We start from the raw sequence: 14,654 nt of genomic DNA on the forward strand, positions 1-14,654 counted from the left end.
TGTTGACGTTGGCTCCGTACGTAAGCAGCAATTTGGTGACATCCATTTCATACAATTCAGAGGTGTGTATCGGAAATCGTGATTGCTCGAGTGTGCTCGATGGCCGTTGCGCGTTGCGGCCTTCCGGCCGCCGGAACAAGCGCAGCGTCCGTTGTAAAGCAGTCCCATCTTCCTTGTCCGCTAGGTGCAGGTCGGCGCCGGAGTCGAATTTTTTCTTGATGGCCGATATTTTCTTCCGGTCGATTTCGGATGCGAGTGTACGCATGGCTGTGTCTTGTATTGCTGGTGCACCCCTGGCTTGTTCCGCCATGGCCTTGGCTGTGCCGAGGCTGTCTTCCTCAACAATCACTACGAGTATCGTGCGACGTGACGTTGTACAGATTCATGCATGCTCATGGTGAGGGGTTCAGGCCAGAGATCGATGGCGTGAACCTGCAAGGTCGTGATGAGCTGTCTCTATCTTGTCCTAAGGTACCTATCCCGGAAGGATGATGGAACAAGTGTGAGAAGTTAGGTGCATGCAATAGGTGGTATGCAGGAAAGAGGTCGTGGGATCCCTGTAAGCAGTGGCCAGACTGATGTTTCGATTGCACAGAGCGCCTTAGTCAGCTTCACCGAGCCTCCCGCCCCCAGGGACTGATCTCGATCGCTGAAGCCCCAGTCCCTACCTAGCTTGCTAGATACATAGGTAACAGGGTACCTCGTCTGTGGAGGCTAGAGCAAAACACCGAGGGCCGCGCCGCTCTCCAGCAGGATGGGACAAGCCAGACCGGCCTAGATCTGTCAGAGATCGCAAGCTGAACAACCACCCTCGTGCATGTCGTGTAGCGCAGTGGCATCCTGCGTTCATCAACGCACCATCTTCTGCTCAACGGAGACTCTCTACAAATAACCCTCCCTTCCCCCGGCCCGTCGATTGCAGCAGGGAGGGCCCTGACCGATACACCTCCACCACGCCCGGGCAGCAGGTCACCTTGCGAAGAGTGGGTAGCTGGTTGGAGGCTCACTCTCGGGTGCCCCACACGAGTTTCGAGGAGAGCTGTCTGTACAAGAAGACGGTTCGAGGACCAGATTCACTGAGACACCGACAGACGTCGGCCACACAACATGGCATCCCCAGGCGGTATTGTTCCCGCGCAGCTGGGCTTCCTCGCCATCTTCAACCCCTCACTCGGCATCACCGACGAGACTGTTGACGACCAGATCGTTTATTACGCATCGGTCACCACACAACGCCACAAACGCCGTCACCGCTCCCGCGGGCAGGGAAGACCAACTGAGAATGTCTCCCAGGAAGAGCGCAATGAACGCCTCCGGCAGATTGGCCTCGCCCAAGGCATGGTGGACTTTGGCAAGAGCTTCTCGGGGGGGCAGCCTGTCGACGCCATTGACACTGAAAAGTCACGCGTCGTCCTTCACGAAATCGAGGCTGGTTGGTGGGCTCTTGTTGTAAGCTGGATCACTGCGGCCTGTCTGGAAAACTGGTGTCTAACTTCATCACAGTCGATTGAACTGACCAAGATTCCTCTGCCGCCAAAGCTCCCAACCGGCAAAACTGGTGAGCCCGTCGCGGAGGTGGTCGAGTACTCATCAAAAGAGATCAAGCCGGCTACGCTGTTGTTACAGGATCTGCTCCGTGCGCACTCCACTTTCCTCTTGCACCACGGCTTCTCTCTGAGTTCACTGTTTGTGCGCACTGGGCGACCCAAATTCGTCAGTATTCTGACTCGCTACTGGGACTGGTTCCTGTCAACCTGGAATGTCATGCTACAGGGTAACCCGACTCGCAGCCTTTTGGGAAGCATCAATATTGCTGCCTCGAGCGAGCTCGGCATTGGTGTCGGTGAGGAGGAGCGCGGCAGTGGAGAGCGGGACGTACTTGAAGGCCTCGTCGGCAGGATCGAAGGCCTTCAGGATCTGATTATCTCGAGATTCGGCTCCAACGTGACGGACCTTGAATCTTCCGATGGAACGACCGCTCCATGGCTCGGTACTGGTCGAGAGCCCGGGCCCGATGACGGAGCCATCTTTTTGGGAGTGGGTGGCCTCTCCCGGAAGTCTTTAAGGGACGTGACTTGCTGGATGGAGGATCTATACACGTGGGGCTCGAATGCTTACGGCGTCCATGACAGCCCGACTTCATTGCGCCGAGCTCGGCGAGGGAAGGTTATCAAGGGGGATAAGGAGACCGCCAAGTCCTCCAAGGCAACCCCCTTTCGCCCTTCGATTGGCTCTGCAGATTCAAAGGGCTCCGTATCAAGCCAGACGCTGGCTGACCGACGAGGCCAGACCATTGGCACAGTTGCGGAGGCTAGGACGCCTGACGTTCCAACTCCATCCGACGAGAGCCCCACGGACGGATCAAAAGATGCCGACGGGCATCTAGACAAATTCATGACCTATATGAAGCTCGGCTATGGAACTTACTGGTCTATTGGCAAGTCTGACGAGCAGTTTGCCCAAGACGCTGACAACCTCGGAGGCGAGTCAGCCGTCAGCGCTCAGGCCCCGGCGCCGGAGAAGGTAGCCGACACCACTGGCCACTACCTCATCGGGCTTCTGGGAGATGTCGAGGAGAGCAGTGCCAGTGAAGGCGACGATTCGGGTGAGCGTGGCGATGCGGATAGAGAGAACAGCAACGCTCGAACAATGCTCCGGACCGTTCATGTGGAACTTGAGAGGGCGGAACGAGATCTCTCCGAAAGTCAGGTTGTAAAGAATATCGGAAGTCTCGTCAACGAAATAACCCCGATCCCTGGTGTCCCTGCGTCCTCTGCATCAACCTTTACGACACACAGCCAGAACAAAACGAAGAAGATGCGAATCGTGGTCTATGTCAACAAACCATTCATCTACACATTCTTGTTTGAGCTTCGAACAGACTCCCTCTCATGGAAGTCATTCTACCAGAATCTGCACCGGCAACTGGTCCCTTTGCAAAAGCCGCTTCTGGCTTCAACAAAATATCGCCCCGAACGGCCGTCCGTCGGCGCTGCCGGCACGAGCATTTACGATGTCATTTGGGACCCGACAGCATTGACCGTCCACTCAACACTGCCAAACATACCGGACCCGAGCCAGCTACCTTCAGAGGCCACAGATGCATGGTCACGTGTTGAGGCGATCAATACGCACATGCAACTACTGAACATGTACGCCCTCACACGTCGTAACGTTACCGAGCTGGAGCGGACGTGTAAGACAAACCGCGGATGGTGGGTGGTCTGGCAGCGGATACTGGATCGGACTGGCTCAGCCCAATCTCAGGAGGAAGCTCAAACTTCTGAAGAGGCCATCATCGACGAGGCCAGCCCCAGTACAGAAGACCCTGCAGCGAGCGAGTCCAGCGCCGATCGACTCACCAAGAAGTCCCCTGCACCGGAGCCAAGGGTAGATAAAGAGATCTTCTTGATCCGGCGAGCAAGTGACCACGCCAGCTCTAGAGGATTCAGCGGCACATTTGCTGAGACTGGCAGCGGTTGGGGCGAGGGTGCTGGCCGTCTGGCGTCGGGGATCGGTGTGGACACACGGAAGTATATAGAGGGCTTGTTGAGTCTGAACCGGTGATGTAGCTGGAACTACTAACGGAGCACATTAGGAGCTTCTGAGGGGCATCCGTCCTTGGCTACTGCAGCGTTATCTTATCGGGGAAACGATTAACTGTCCATAGAGCCGCCTCGTACCATTTTCTCCCTAGAGTAGTCTAAGAGTAGGCGCTCGCTTCAATGCAGGGCCAGGACTATAGTCTGGTTGTGAAGATACTGAGTAGCGTGTAACGGAGCAAAGACGTCATATATCAGAGGTCCGTAATGCTCGGTATACCAGCATGACTCGTTCAGCCTTATGGGGCATTGGACAATTTGGCGCAGCCAGCAGCCGAACACAGCATTGAGTTGATTTGCGTCATCAGTGTTGGAGCTACTGAACAGCCGTCGCACTACTCGGGCCCTCTACCGCACGCGGTATTGGACGGTCACAGCGACATTTTTTTTTCCCATGCTGTCATACTGGAGGCACCGCACGTTACGTGTGATAGCAGAGAGCTCTTGAAGGGGACCGATCCATCCGAGACAAGAGCCCAGGCCATGGCCACGGCTGTCTGTCCCTCCGTCCAAGCAGCTAGGGCAGGCAGGTAGCAGAGTAAGGTGGAGCGACTAGAGCGTCCAAGCCACCGGAGCTTCAAGACCATGCCAAGCGTGGCCAGATGACACTGGCGAGGAATGCATCCGGATTCTAGCACAGCGACCCCCAGTTCTCTTTCTCTCCAAGCTCGGTTGTTGAACAGCGCGCTTCCCCAGACGATTTCCTAGACGGCATGGGTATCGAAGAACGATGCAGGTCGTGCGAGGTCGGCAGGCTATAGGGCAAACCCGCAGGGTCCTGCAGGGGCGGCAGTGATGTGTTTCGCGGAGGGATCGCTGGTAAGGATTGATTGGGGCATGCTGTTCCCGAGCTGCCGGAGGGCGTGCTATTGCTATGGCGATGGGGCCCTACCAACCCAAGGTAGTGTGCTTTGGGTGCCTTGATCGAAGCAGAACCCCTCTCAAAGAGATTGACTGGCAGCAGCCATCAGTCAGTGGTGGCCGCTTTCATTGTGGTTGGCGAGGGAGCTGAAAAGAGGGTCCCTCCTGGCGAGTCGGGGGTTTTTTCCCTGAACGATGATGACATGGGTACGTACGCTGGCGGGCTCGATGGTGGGTGCGTGCCGCTGCAAGTGCCAATGCACATGAGGTCATGGCTTCCGCAACTGCCGATTCACAGGCTCGTCACTGTACTGGATGGAGGAAGAAGTGGTGTGGTGGTAGCGATGGTAGTGGCCTAGGCTGCTGGCCTGATCTGACGGGTCATCGGTCATCGCTGACCTTGTCCCTTGCCTTTCCGGCGCCTGACGACTTTTCAGACATGGCAGACGTAACCTGCCGGCGCAGACGTGGGCGCAGACCGTAGCCGGTCGCTCCGTATTAAAGAACTGTTGCTCTCCCAACGCACCTCTCATGACCGTCAAGCTCCGTGCCTTTCCCAAATATTCAACCTTATACTCTCCAGCCTGTTCCTCTGCCATTGCGAAAACCAACAACTTCGCCTGCTCCATCCTCTTTCCCACATTTCGCATCCACAACATTCTAAACAACCGCCATCATGTTGGAAGGCCTCGCAAAGAGCGGCATTCGTGCCCTGCAGCTTCTCTGGATTCTCCTCCTCACAGCCCTCATCGGCAATGTCATTGACCTCAACCAAAATGGCCACATGGCTGCCATCAACTTCTCCATGTTCGTCATTGTCCTGTCGTGGATCGCCGCTCTCTACGGCCTCCTGACGGCCTTTATCGACTCCATCGCCATCCCCGTCGCTGTGCTCGCCCTCGACGGCCTGGCCACCCTCTTCACTCTTATTGCCGCTATCGTCCTCTCAGCCCGCCTCCGCGCCGTCAACTGCAGCAACTGGCGCGGTCGCGGCAGCAGCTGGATCGCCTACGGTGCCGCCGACGTCGTCAAGCGGTGCCGCACCATCCAGGCGAGCATCGTCTTCATGTGGTTCCTGTTTGCCTGCTTCGCTGTCGGCATGTTTTTCTCTGTCCGGGAGTTCCGTCGCGGCGGCGGCTCCGTGCGCCGAGGCGGCAGGCCCAACATGGCCCAGGTTGGTGTGTAAGCCGCCCCAGCTCGGCCGACTTGAGACTGTGATCGTCACTGTCAACATGAGCTACCACCACGGCAACAAGAACAACAACAACAGGCACACGTGCGCCCAACATTACGCACTGGCTGCGTGATCTGACGCAGTGCTCTTTTGCAACTACTGGGACTTGCGTTCTGGTCCTTCGCGACAGAAACGCCCAGTAAGGGGCTGGCGTTCAGGATATGTATACAAAGCGGCTGTACCAGGGTTATGAATTATGGCGTGAAACGCAGTAGGGCGGAATTACTCTGTGACATCGAACCCGTCTTCGCAACGGCTTTGCGGACGACAACTTAATAGCTCCTCCTAATTGATGTCGTTGCTTCATTTGGAAAAGCTTCTGAGAGTGATATTGCAGCATCAAAAGTGACGACTGCAAGCTGATTGTCAATACGTAGCGAGAGATTATACCATGCACGGCTCGTCATGTGCTTGATTCATATGCTGATTGTATCGACCTTATTTTATCATGTGGAAAGCTATGCGACGCCCTGGCTGTCGTTCTATGCGCTTCCCCTCCCAAAACTCCCAACGCCATTATTTGTACGTCTTTTGCACACACGCGACCCGTTGCCATAGACTGCACCCCGATTGACGATCGACCATGCATCAAGCGTTGAGTCGTCATCAAAATGATAACTGCCGCCCTGTTCACAGCGTTGCCGCCGCCTCTGCCACTCCCACGGCCTTGAACTTGGCTTTGTTCGTCCACCTAATCTCGACGTTGTGCATCCATTCCATGTAGCGACCCCAACCTGTAGGATGCTGGTTAGTCTCAAGTCTTCCCAGATCATTAGAGAGATGAAAGGGAGGGCGCCCGTCGTACTCCAGAAGGCAAACTTCCTGCCAAAGTATTTGCCGACAAAAGGAACAATAATCATGGTCAGCATCAGCTGCATCTGCTCCAAGCTTCGCTCCCACTCGGCCTGCGCCTCGGAGTCGGCCTCGGAGTCAATCACGCTGCTGGAGATGGATGGCAGGGAATCGAGCTCGTCATTGTCGGTCGAGGCGGAGTTGTCGTCGTGGATGATGAAAGAGTCGGCGGACGCCATGGCGCTTTGTGGCGGTAGGAACACGGCTTGTTCAGCGGCTGATCGTTGAGCTCTGTCGAGCGCTGTCGCGAAGGTGAAGAAAGACAATGCTAGAAGGGAATCGCTGCTGTTTCGCTGGCACAAGAACCCGAGGCTAGGAAGTTGGAGCGCGCAGCAGAAGTGGCATGGCCTTGGGGGGAGCTTGGCAGACGAAGGGGAGCTCCATTCGCATCCCACTCGCGAGACTGGCCTGCACTGACCCGACAAGAGGCCGATCCGGCCCGGATGAGGAGCCGGGGAACGTGCCCTGGCGACCCCACCCAGTCCCAACTCTGATCAGCTGCTATTGGCTGCCAAGCTCAACGATTTGCACTCTGTATCACGTGAGATCTCTGACTCACAGGGCAGTCTTGCGTCTGACGACGGCGAGAACCACTCTAACGGACGCTGCCACTTGGTCACGGCCAATCCGTGGCGCGCCCCTTACCCCTCTGAGCAGGAGTCAACACTGGTGCAAGGACCGAGCGATCACTGCCCGCCCGCATCAAGTGCCCATAGTTTTGCCAAACGTCACTTCTAGAAATCCATCTCGGTTGTCCAGCTAGAAAGAAATCCCAACTGGCGCATCTCCTCCTCACCATCGGCCTCTTCGACCACAATCGATCGACACTTTCCAACCACACAATCACGCCCGCATTTCCAGGACTGGATTCCGCCCCAGGACAGCCCCAATAGGTCCATATACCCTGCACGACACGACAGGCGAGAGGGTACATCCGTTTTCGCCGAACTCTACCACAATCATGGAGGTAAGTTTAGCCCTCTCCAGCTGGTGCAGCCTCGACCACCAATTTCGCCCCTCTTGGTCCTCCCTCCCCCCACCATTTCCTTACCCACGACCAACCCGAGCGACAAGAACCCCGTTTGGAACGCGGCTCCCTGACCTGTATATTATTTTCCTTCGACGTCGAAGTTTTTATTTTCATCGTCATCCGCCGCTGCTCCAAACACCACCGTACTGACTGCTCCTCCCCCTTTTCTGTAGGAAACCGCACTCCCCGACCGCAAGCAGCGAAAATCGGTCGCCTTCTCCAGCGAGGAAGTTGTTGTTGACGCCGACGGCTCCGTCACCATGGTCAACTCTCCCGATGAAACCAAGGACTCGGCTCAGTCGCACACGCCTCGTACGCCGCCGCTTGCTGCCGCCCTTGAAGCCTTTACTGATCCCCTGTCTGAAGCCGCCGCTGTCGATGATGCCGCCCCCGCAGGCGACGATGCCCCCGCCGCCGATGGTGGCCTGGACCTTACCATGAAGAAGAAGAAGAAGAAGAAGGTCGTCAAGGAGGACGACGAGGCCGGCGACGCCGCTACTGAGGACGGTGGACTCGACCTGTCCATGAAGAAGAAGAAGAAGAAGAAGGTGCCCAAGGAGGGCGAGGAGGACGACTTTGCCGCCAAGCTCAAGGCTCTCGAGCTCAAGGATGAAGCCGAGACCGAGGCCGCACCCGAGGAGGCCGCCGACGAGGGCGACATGGAGACCGGCACTGGCATCTGGCAGCACGACGAGAACAAGCCCCTGAGCTACACCCTGCTCCTCGACAGGTTCTTCCACCAGCTGTCGCAGAAGAACCCCGACCACGCTCTGAGCGGCACCAAGAGCTACAAGATCCCGCCCCCCCAGTGCGTGCGTGAAGGCAACAAGAAGACCATCTTCGCCAACATTGCCGAGATTGCGAAGCGCATGAAGAGGACGGACGAGCACGTGACCCAGTACCTCTTCTCCGAACTGGGTACCAGCGGTTCCGTCGACGGTAGCCGACGCCTTGTCATCAAGGGTCGCTTCCAGCAGAAGCAGATCGAGAACGTTCTGCGAAAGTACATCAGTCAGTCGCCCCCCCTCTCCGTCTCCCATTCTGCGTGACCATGGCAGTGCTAACCACTTCACAGTCGAGTACGTCACCTGCAAGACATGCAAGTCGCCTAACACGGAGCTCAACAAGGGTGAGAACCGTCTCTACTTCGTCAACTGCAACAACTGCGGGTCCCGGAGAACTGTCACGGCCATCAAGACGGGTTTCTCAGCCCAGATCGGCAAGAGAAAGAAGATGCAGGGTTAAGGGCCCGGCTTTGGACGTTGTTTCAAGTTTGCTTGCGGTCCTCGCGGTGTTGGCGTGCAGTTTTTCATGTACATGCTACCGTTTTTCCGTAGATTGGGACGCAACATGACTGAGGAACTGGGGTGTTCTCGCTTCGCGGCGATCACAAAAATACAGACATGACCTTATGCTTGACGATCTGTGCCTGTGATGGATCTAATCACGTTCCCCAGTCTGCTGCTGCGAGACATGCGAGGTTGTGCGTATCAGCCAATTGACTACCATCGCCAGCCAGCAATTCACGTCGAGGTGTGAAGTCGTGCAACGTCGATTTTGGTGCGCGGCTACTCGATTGGCCGGTCGATCGCCGAATGAGGGGCACCAAGCAGCTCCAGTCAGGCGTCTCTGCTGATAGCTTGATGCACTCACCTCCCAGATCACCTGCCCGACTGCGATATCATTCGACTCATACCTTCTGCCTCATTGGAACAGAAACCCAGCATCCTCAACATTCCAGAACACAGTGACTCACCTTTCAGACGCACACGACTCTCGCCGCCAGCGTACAGACTTCATCCACACAGCAGAGCTGCATCTCTGACTTGCCACTTCACAAAAGAGACAAGCGACAGGCAGCAAGCCATCATGACTGGCGCCACTCTGCGAGACGGCCAGGCAGACCTGCCGTCAGGGAGGAGCACGGCATCATACTGGCATCGCGAACCCTCAGAGAAGCTCCTGGGCCACCGGACGACGGCTGAGCTCCCCACCACAGCTGATGTCGTCATTATCGGCAGCGGCATCACAGGAGCATTCGCCGCGCATTTTCTTCAAGAGGCCAGCGCGGCATCAGACGTGCTGATGCTCGAGGCGAGGGAAGCATGCTGGGGTGCCACAGGCAGAGTGAGTCATCCCTCCTTCAGCGGCACACGCACGGCAAACGACTGCTTCTGTGCGTGTGCGCATGTGCCAAGCGGTGGTGGAGGAACTTGCAAGTTAACGCGCCCGACAGAACGGCGGGCACTGCCAGCCAAGCGTCTACGGCCTCAGCCCGGCCGTGGCGCGCTTCGAGCTCAACACGTACGCCTTCCTGCGCGACCTCGTGGCCGAACACGACGTCCCCTGCGACTGGGTCTCCTTTCCCGGTGTCCACGCCTTCTACACGCCCGACCTCTTCGCCGCCGCCGCTCTGCGCATCGCCGACCTCGGCAGGGCGCACCCGGACCTGGCCGCCAAGGCGCGCGTCGTGCGCTCGGCCGCTGAGCTGGCGGCACTTGGGGTCCACGGCGCCGTCGGCGCCGTCGTGCAGGCGGACGCCGCGAGCCTGTGGCCGTACAAGCTCGTGTGCTGGGTCCTCGAGAAGCTGCTGGCCCAGGGCGCGGGGTTCAACCTCCAGACGGGCACGGCGGCGACGCACCTACAGAGGCTCGAGGGGCCCGACGACAACGACGGCAGTGGCAGCGAGACCGCGCACCGGTGGATCGTACATACGCCCAGGGGGCAAGTCGCGGCAAGGAAGGTGCTGCTGGCGTGCAACGGGCACACATCGCGGCTGGTGCCGGCGTTCTCGGACCTGTTGGTGCCGGTGCGCGGGCAGGTCGCGGCCCTTGTGCCGGGGCCGGGGCAGAGGGCGCTCGAGCACAGCTATGTGTTCATGGGGGTGCCACCGAAGGGGCCGAGCCAGGACAACTATCTCGTGCAGAGGCCCAGCGGGCGAGAGGAGCTGATCCTCGGCGGTGGGCGGTCTAGGGGCACGGCGCGCGGCGTGGGTGCCAGCGCGGATGACTGGCTCGATCCCGTCGTCGCCAGCTACCTACGGCAGACGCTCGGGGCAACGACGGGCATCGCGGACGGGGAGCTTGCAGCGACCTACGAGTGGACGGGTATCATGGGGTACTCGAGAGATTTCCTACCGTGGGTTGGGGAGGTGCCGAAGGGGCTGGGCGGTGACACGGGGCTCTGGGTGGCGGCAGGTTATACGGGGCATGGGATGCCGCGGGCGGCGCTGTGTGCCAAGGCTGTGGTGGGCATGATGGGTGGACAGGAGCTGGAGGTAGCCGAAGCGGTCGGGCTGCCTCACGAATTCCTGGTAAGCGAAGAGAGAGCGGCGCGGGCGAGGGAGATGGACAATGTGACAGTAGCGGATCTGAAGGACATGTTTGTCTGATCCGGCCTGTCGACACTCGGTCACTGTCAGGGGGGTCAATGTGTGGTCTAGCTCTTGGGAGGCCAGACTGCTATCGGCGACCTTTCACAGAGGCAGAAGAAGTAGACTTCCCAACTACCACCTAGCTGCGCTGGTAGTGGTTATGCTTTGGGAGACGACTGTCTTTTTGGTCGCGTTGATGCGAGATCCGCAGCCTTCCATGGTCATACACCCGCTACCTAGCAAGAACTATCTACGATGCACTCGCTCCGCTTCCATGAAGATCCAATGAATCGAAGGGATCTAGCGCGGCGTGTTCTTTGACAGATAGTCGGAGTCCTATAGATGAGCTGAGTAGTGTATGTATGTCGACTGGTCAAGGCTGTTTGGACGACCAATGCATGGTGATGGAGAAATGTCGATGAACCGTGTCTCTGTCAGCGTGAACAACTGGCACATTCTCATACGTCAACGCCCAAAAAGACGCTTGATGCGACGTCCAAGGCACTGGAGGAGGGGGCGAGGGGCGGCCACTGATGCGTCAAAGTCACCAACAGTCCGCCGTCCATCTGTGTCGGTGAAACAAGACCTGACTCTCGACTCTTGGACTCTTGGTAAGAAAGCCGAGCGGGCGGCTAGGGCGCGCACCATCAAAGACAAACAGGCAACCTGACGAGATGTTTGCGACAACGGGGCCAAGCCATGGTCCAGTCAAGTCAGCGGTGATTGTCACGCAGGCTTCACAGCATTTCCTGTTGGGGGTTCCCAGTCCTTGGTCTGATCGGGCTACGTTGGCTGCAGGACGGCCCGTGACTGACAAGAAGGGGGCATTCAAGCAGCTCGAAACCCAGACGATCAAGCACCTGCCGAAGTGGAAGCGGCATATGGACCGACTGACAGAACCATGTGGGCTTCTTGGTTGGTCCCTGCTGATCGGCTGTGCTGCGTGGCGGTGGGCGGTACCTACCTGCCTACTATGTACCTACCTTACCTAGGGACCTACCTAGTGTCGGTGTCCACGAGCCCAAGTTCGGTCCCTGGAGGAAGGGCGCCTAGGCGTGCTGGGCTGCCACCCACCGCCAGCGTTAGGTACCGGTCTAGAGACGTGCCTCCGGTAGCGGGGAACCCTGTCTCTGTACCTCTTCAGGGTTCTCCTTGAACCAGCCTCAAAGCGGGGGAAGCGGCAACTGCCAGGTATCGATACCAGCGATCAGGTCGAAAGTCGCCGCCAAGGCCCCGCGACTGAGGCATGGTACCTACCAGATTCGCTAACACGGACTGTGTCCCTGCATGGCACCTTCCGCCCTGCTTCCAGTACACGCAAGTGCAAGGTGTGACTGGCCCCTTCCCACTCTTTCCCCCAATTCCCCCCCCCCCCCTTCCTGCTGCATCCTGTCCCCTCCCTTCGCCTTACATCTGATCCCATCCCAACCCGGCCTTTCTCATACCAGAAAAAAAAAACCTACTAGTATAGCGCCAGTCCTTCCCATTCCTCCTTCCCGCTTCCCTTCAGCCTTGTGGCCAACGTCCACGGCATCTTTCTTTTCTTCTCTCGCATTGATCGCACGCTGCGGAAAAGGACACTGTTCAACAGCTTCAACAGCGACCGGGGCCACTGTCCAAGTCAACCGCTACCCTGGCGATGCCTCCACCAGTGCCCACTGCCGCTTCCGAACGTTCCGCCGCCGCCATCACCGCCGCCGCACCGACCCCCGCCCGCCGAGGACACACAGCCCATTGAGCGCACGTCGCGTCGCACCGCACTCTGTCTTTGCCCTTGCCTTTCTTCCCATCCTCCCTACGCATAGCTCTCGCCAATCTTGTCGTTTCTCGCTGCCGTCGACCGGCACCGAGACCCAGCCTCTCCCTCGACCATGTACCACGTACGCCGTCTCTCCATTTTCGTTGCCTGCTTCCTCTGCCTGTCCTTCATCGCCGGCACCCTTCCTCGCTACTTGAACCCGGCGCAAACCGACAAGGAGAAAGCCGCTGAGGACAAGCTATGGGTCAGCAGCAGCCGCTACTGGCTCGACCGCCAGGCCTGTCGCTGGCTCAGTCTATGCGGCATCCATCACCTGACCTGGGACCCCGCCGCCCTGCTGCCTTGGAACAACAACAGCACCGACGACGGCGAGCTGTTCGCCGAGCGCCTAGAGCTGCGCTCCCTCGGAGACGACAATGAGAGGCACGCCGGTTGGGAGGTTGCGGGCCGCACAGCAAGAGGACAGCGAGCCGACCGTGGCAACGTTCTCCAACAGACACCCGACTACGTCCTCAAGTATGCGCCGCTCGTTCACCTCTACTCTAAGGAGAACTTCTGGCCCTCGGATATCGCCGAGCACGTTCAGCACATGATTCCCTATCTCGAAACCGAAGCACTCAACAGGACTGCCCTGTTGGATGACCTGCACGAACTCAACGGCATGGATGGACAGGTCTTCTTGACCGCCGACGTTGACGTTGAATCGAGACCCGAGTGGCTCCACAGCCACTCTTCTATTCCTCACACCTGGAGAGAGGATAACGAGGAGCCCCATCACGACTACGTCGACGACGGTGCCCCCTCGAACCAGCCCGGTGGTCAGCATCACCCCAACCAGGACACGACTTGGTACGACGTCTCGCGCGGCCATCCCGTCAACCGCATCTCCGACCCTCGCCGCCTTGGACAGCAGTTCTCGCCCAAGGGCCGCAAGCCCGTACTGGATCGCAAGACTGGCTTCGTCCGCCGCGATCAGCAACCCATGCCCGCTGACCCCACGCCCATCAACAAGCCTCACGCTGACGGCTACTCCAAAGCGCCAGCCGTCTTGATCCTCGTCGACAAGGGTGACGGTATCGTCGACGCTTTCTGGTTCTTCTTCTACTCGTACAACCTCGGACAGACCGTCGCTAACATTCGCTTCGGCAATCACGTTGGTGACTGGGAGCACTGCATGATGCGCTTCGAGCACGGCATCCCGCGTGGCATCTTCTTCTCCGAGCACGAGGGCGGCCAGGCGTACACCTACAACGCCGTCGAGAAGCGGGGCGACAGACCTGTCCTGTACTCCGCTGTAGGCAGCCACGCCATGTATGCTCAGCCCGGCTTCCACCCCTACATCCTCCCCTTCAAGCTGCTCAAGGATGTCACCGACCGCGGCCCGCTATGGGATCCCGCCAAGAATACGTACTCGTATTGGTACGACTATGAGCGCGATGTCGATGATGGTCTCGATGTCGATGCCGACGTGGACGGCGAGGTTGAATATCTGCTCTCCCGTAAGGATGCCGACGCTTCTTCGTTGACGCCCACCGCCGAGAACCCAGAAGCCCCGACCAGCTGGTTCCACTACGCAGGCCCATGGGGAGACCAGGTCTACTCTCTCGCCGACTTGCGCCAGTGGCGCCTCTTCAGCCAGTATCACTATGTGACCGGGCCACTGGGTCCCAAATTCAAGCGTCTTGGCCGCGAGAAGCTCTGCATCACAAACCGCTGCCGCATCCTCGACAGACTGAAGCCGGGCCAGACCTGGTACTAGCTTCGGTCGCTCTGTCAAATTGACGGCTTTGATTTCTGTCTCTTGTTTCTTGTTCTCATTGCTATCTTCTCTTTTGCGAGACCATAGACTTGCACCACCACTCGAACACGCTCTCTCACGAATTGCACGAATCACGCTCTTTTAACGACCATTGCATCGCATCCAAACATAACCATGTTACACT

General features: G+C 58.2%; 6 protein-coding genes across 6 annotated transcripts; 5 read left to right on the plus strand and 1 right to left on the minus strand.

The window, feature by feature from the left end:
- Positions 1–1,107: 1,107 nt before the first annotated feature.
- On the plus strand, positions 1,108–3,567 carry D7B24_007530 (uncharacterized protein; the record flags this gene model as incomplete). The annotated part of the gene is made up of 1 exon (XM_028641639.1): positions 1,108–3,567. One exon carries the CDS (start codon positions 1,108–1,110, stop codon positions 3,565–3,567), a length of 2,460 nt encoding a protein of 819 aa, XP_028494405.1.
- A 1,572-nt stretch (positions 3,568–5,139) lies between these two features.
- On the plus strand, positions 5,140–5,649 carry D7B24_007531 (uncharacterized protein; the record flags this gene model as incomplete). Its single annotated transcript, XM_028641640.1, has 1 exon — positions 5,140–5,649. One exon carries the CDS (start codon positions 5,140–5,142, stop codon positions 5,647–5,649), a length of 510 nt encoding a protein of 169 aa, XP_028494406.1.
- A 678-nt stretch (positions 5,650–6,327) lies between these two features.
- Positions 6,328–6,728, minus strand: D7B24_007532 (uncharacterized protein; the record flags this gene model as incomplete). Its single annotated transcript, XM_028641641.1, has 2 exons — positions 6,328–6,431; positions 6,503–6,728. The coding sequence occupies 2 exons, from the start codon at positions 6,726–6,728 to the stop codon at positions 6,328–6,330; spliced, it is 330 nt and encodes a 109-aa protein (XP_028494407.1).
- Positions 6,729–7,510: 782 nt separating this feature from the next.
- Positions 7,511–8,824, plus strand: D7B24_007533 (uncharacterized protein; the record flags this gene model as incomplete). Its single annotated transcript, XM_028641642.1, has 4 exons — positions 7,511–7,516; positions 7,753–7,891; positions 7,946–8,590; positions 8,655–8,824. 4 exons carry the CDS (start codon positions 7,511–7,513, stop codon positions 8,822–8,824), a joined length of 960 nt encoding a protein of 319 aa, XP_028494408.1.
- A 624-nt stretch (positions 8,825–9,448) lies between these two features.
- On the plus strand, positions 9,449–10,970 carry D7B24_007534 (uncharacterized protein; the record flags this gene model as incomplete). Its single annotated transcript, XM_028641643.1, has 2 exons — positions 9,449–9,706; positions 9,816–10,970. The coding sequence occupies 2 exons, from the start codon at positions 9,449–9,451 to the stop codon at positions 10,968–10,970; spliced, it is 1,413 nt and encodes a 470-aa protein (XP_028494409.1).
- A 1,853-nt stretch (positions 10,971–12,823) lies between these two features.
- Positions 12,824–14,470, plus strand: VPS62 (Vacuolar protein sorting-associated protein 62; the record flags this gene model as incomplete). The annotated part of the gene is made up of 1 exon (XM_028641644.1): positions 12,824–14,470. The coding sequence occupies one exon, from the start codon at positions 12,824–12,826 to the stop codon at positions 14,468–14,470; it is 1,647 nt and encodes a 548-aa protein (XP_028494410.1).
- Positions 14,471–14,654: the final 184 nt, after the last annotated feature.

This window comes from Verticillium nonalfalfae (assembly GCF_003724135.2).
Source record: "Verticillium nonalfalfae strain VnAa140/NRRL 66861 chromosome Unknown scaffold_60, whole genome shotgun sequence".
NCBI lineage: Eukaryota > Fungi > Ascomycota > Sordariomycetes > Glomerellales > Plectosphaerellaceae > Verticillium > Verticillium nonalfalfae.